The 3631-nt window shown below is 56.0% G+C and overlaps 1 protein-coding gene across 1 annotated transcript; it reads right to left on the bottom strand.

The window, feature by feature from the left end:
• Nucleotides 1-830: 830 nt before the first annotated feature.
• LOC109766715 (uncharacterized) lies at nt 831-2200 on the bottom strand. The gene has a single exon (XM_020325497.4). It carries the CDS (start codon nt 1897-1899, stop codon nt 910-912), a length of 990 nt encoding a protein of 329 aa, XP_020181086.1. The 5' UTR covers nt 1900-2200; the 3' UTR covers nt 831-909.
• Nucleotides 2201-3631: the final 1431 nt, after the last annotated feature.

Genomic DNA, 3631 nt, shown 5'->3' with positions numbered 1-3631 from the left:
GACGAATGCTCGAGCAAAAATGCCCGCAAGGGCTCAAATCCATCTACAAAAACCGCAACTGAGCTCGCATCAACGAAATTTGAACACCCGCGGTCGAGCTAGAAGGGGCAGAAAAGGGGCTCACCGGCTGCGGTCGATTCGGGGTGGCGGCGACTCGGTGGCGGTCGATCCGGGGCGGCGGCGATCCGGGGGCAGCTCGGCTCGGCGGATCCGAGGCGCCGACGAGTGGACCTGGGTGTAGTGCGGCCCGGCGGCGCGATTCCGTCGACAAAAGTGGCCGGAAATGTAGGCAACGGGGCGGGTGGCTGTGGGAGGGGATTTAGGGAACGCGCGCGCTGAAATGCCCCTCCCGCCAACCGCTTTGACGGGATACTGGGCCCCGACCGGCCCCGCACCCCTCAATTTTTTTAAGGCGGACACGTTTATGGTTTCTGTTCGAGACACTGCTTCCGCACAAAATTGTATAATGACGATTATTTTGTGGGTCGGGATGATATAAGGGGTCCGCTAGAGATGCTCTAAGCAAGGCACCCTCACAGTCACACTGAACCTGAATCCACTGGAGCACTGGACTCCACGAAAGATGGCACGAACTGGGAGTCGTGCGGGTGACATCAGACGGACGCCAACCGAAGCAAGTGTGTCCAAAAATCTCAACGCGTCATGCCGCTGAATCAGAATGGCCACTCCGAGCTCGATTCCACCCCAGAGACCAGCTTCAGCGGCACAGACACCCGGAGGAAAACCATCCAGCCCCCGCCAATTTCGGTAAACGTTAAGCAAGATGAGACTAGAGCACCTGGAAGCTTCTCAAAGCAAACGACTGCAGCGCACAAGTTGCTTGTTTTTTCATTATATATCCTGGTGAAAGTTACATATGATTAGAGTAACTAAGTGGTGAGTACATTGTTACACGACGAGGTTGTCCGGCGCCGCGCCGACGAGGCCCGTCATGCCGGCGGCGGCCGCACTCCGGTGCCGCATGAGGACGCGCAGCTGCGCCCGTTGGCACTCGATGTTGGATACCAGATCCACGCGCTCCTCGCCGCGCGGCCGCACACGGATAGCCCTCGGGAACTCCACGGACCCCTTGATCCCCCTCCTGATGTGAGGGTTCTCGCCGCCGGTGACTTCTCGCCGGTGCGATTGGGAGTGCTGACCGCTCGCCGGGCTTTGTTGGCCGTGCTGACTGCTCGCTGGGCTTTGCTGCCCAACACTCGCCGGGCTTGCCTTGCCGCCGATCGGGCTGCCGCTCCTGCAGCTGCAGCCTTCGGCAGCGGCGGTGGCATCGGCAGCACGCTGCCCGGCGTCGGCGACCTCCCGCAGCTTCTCCTCGACGGCGGCCCGAGCGTCGGCAAGCTTCATCCGCACCCGCTCCTCCCGCCACAGCTCCGCGACGCGCAGCATCCGCCGCTCCTCGTCGAGCTCCTCCCGCATCCTTGCGCGCTCGGCCTCGACCCGGCGCCGCTCCTCGTCGAGCTCCTCCCGCATCCTCGCTCGCTCGGCCTCGACCCGGCGCCGCTCCTCGGCGAGCTCCGCGGCGAGCGCCTCGTTGAGCGCCTCAACCTTTCGCCGCATGCGCCTTTCGAACTCGAGCTCCGCCACGAGCTCCTCCACCCGCGCTAGGAGCTCCGACACCGACGCCACGCCCCCGTCGCCGTACCCAAGCTGCTGCTCCATGCCGCGGCCGCCGCCGTCTTCGTCGAAATTCGCCACGATCATAGGTCTGCGGTGCTCTGGGCGAGAAGGGGATCTGCGAGAGGGGCCGGAGGAGTCGCCGCGAGGTGACAAGTAGTGAGGGTTGTGGTAAAGCTTCCAAGAAGGTGAGGCCACTACAGCGCCATGATTGAGGCCGAGGCCAAGATTCGCGCGGCTTGTTTGCGCTAGCGCTATCGCCATGGCCTCCACTTTCGCGCGCCCGCTCACCTACGCCATCTTTCCGAGCACGAGATCGAATATTTTATTACTTCTTGTCGACGCTGCCTTTGTGAGCTGTAAAAGGGAAGGGAGGCGACGAGGAGAAGGAAGGTCACACGTCTCACATGCACGATCTCAATTCTCTGAGCTGCCATCATGGCGATTCATGCTCCATCGCGTTCTCTTCAGCAGACACTGCAGTAAGATTTAACTTATTTCCGTCAGACCGGCATGCTGCTGCCTTATGGCAGGCCGGGAGGGAGCATGTGCGTGCATGAGCTGGCCACCTCACTTCACGTTCAACCCTTTTTTTTCTCATTTCTCAAGTGGAACGTGAAGTTTGCTAAACAAATTGGGAGTAGTTTGGCAGCTCTAGGCTGGTCATCCAGTTTTGGGAGCTCTATGTAACTGGTGATGAGCAGCCTGGCGACTCCTTGATAATCCAGAAAGTTTGTGTACACGGTTATTACGAGCGAAGTACTATCCCAATGGAAATTTATTGGACACAGTATTTACAGGAAACTCTTCAGCAGTGTGGAAAGAAATTAAACATGGTCTGAAACTGGTTAAAAAAGGCATAATTTGGCGGGTTGGAGATGGTTCATCGATACGTACTTGGAGGGATCCTTGGATCCCTCGAGGCCATAACTTTCGGCCGATCACACCGAAAGGGAACTGTCGATTCAACCGTGTGTCTGATTTTCTTGATGATAATGGTGCTTGGATGGTGCAACGTTTGAATGACCATTTTTGGCCGTTGGATGTCCGTGAAATTCTGAAAATCCGTACTTCACCGAGACAACGTCAAGATTTCTTTGCCTGGCATACGGAGAAAAACGGGCGTTTTTCCGTGAAAAGTGCGTACTACCTGGGACGGCCGTGCATGATGAACAGTTCGCCGGCGGGGCATCGAGCACTAGCCCCGACGGGAATCGATCCATTTGGAATCTTATCTGGAACTCTTGTGTTCCTTTACGCATGAAACATACGGCTTGGCGAGCGGCGACTGGTGCGTTGGTTACTACGGCGTGCATGCAGTATAGGCATCTCACGTCGCGCGGGGCGTGCCCCCTCTACGGCATTGTGGTGGAAGATAGCTACTCCCTCCGTTCCTAAATATAAGTCTTTGTAGAGATTTTATAGGTGAACTACATACGGAGCAAAATGAATGAATCTACACTTAAAATGCATCTATATACATCCTATGTGGTTCATAGTGAAATCTCTACAAAGACTTATATTTAGGAACGGAGGGAGTACCATGCATTGGTTGCATGCAACCATGCACGTAGCATTTGGGAGGCCGTGAGGCGCGTTTGGTCGCTCCCCTATGACCAGCTCCTTATTAACAGTGGGAAAGAGTGGTTGCTGAACCTGCTGATTAATTGTAACGATGCCGAGCGCGACCGTGTTCTTATGCTTATATGGCGCATCTGGCAATTACGGAATGATCTTACTCATGATAAAGAGGTTCCCCCGGTGGCTGCTACGGTAGACTATTTGGAGAGTTATATGAAGTCTATTGGAGATGCTAGTAAGTATAGCACAGAGGAATTTATTAAGGGTAAAATGACGGTTGCTGGTTGGACTTCGCCTGAAGTAAGAGTGGTCGCAGCTCCTAAGCTTTGGCTGCCTCCTCCTCCTGATTATGTTGCTCTGTCAGTGGATGGGTCCTTTTCAGGGGAGTCTGGTGCAGCGGCGGCAGGGATGATTC

Source organism: Aegilops tauschii, chromosome 1 (genome assembly GCF_002575655.3).
Source record: "Aegilops tauschii subsp. strangulata cultivar AL8/78 chromosome 1, Aet v6.0, whole genome shotgun sequence".
In the NCBI taxonomy this organism is placed as follows: Eukaryota; Viridiplantae; Streptophyta; class Magnoliopsida; order Poales; family Poaceae; genus Aegilops; species Aegilops tauschii.
Note: the sequence above shows the minus strand (reverse complement) of the source record. Positions and strands in the feature narration are given on the sequence as shown.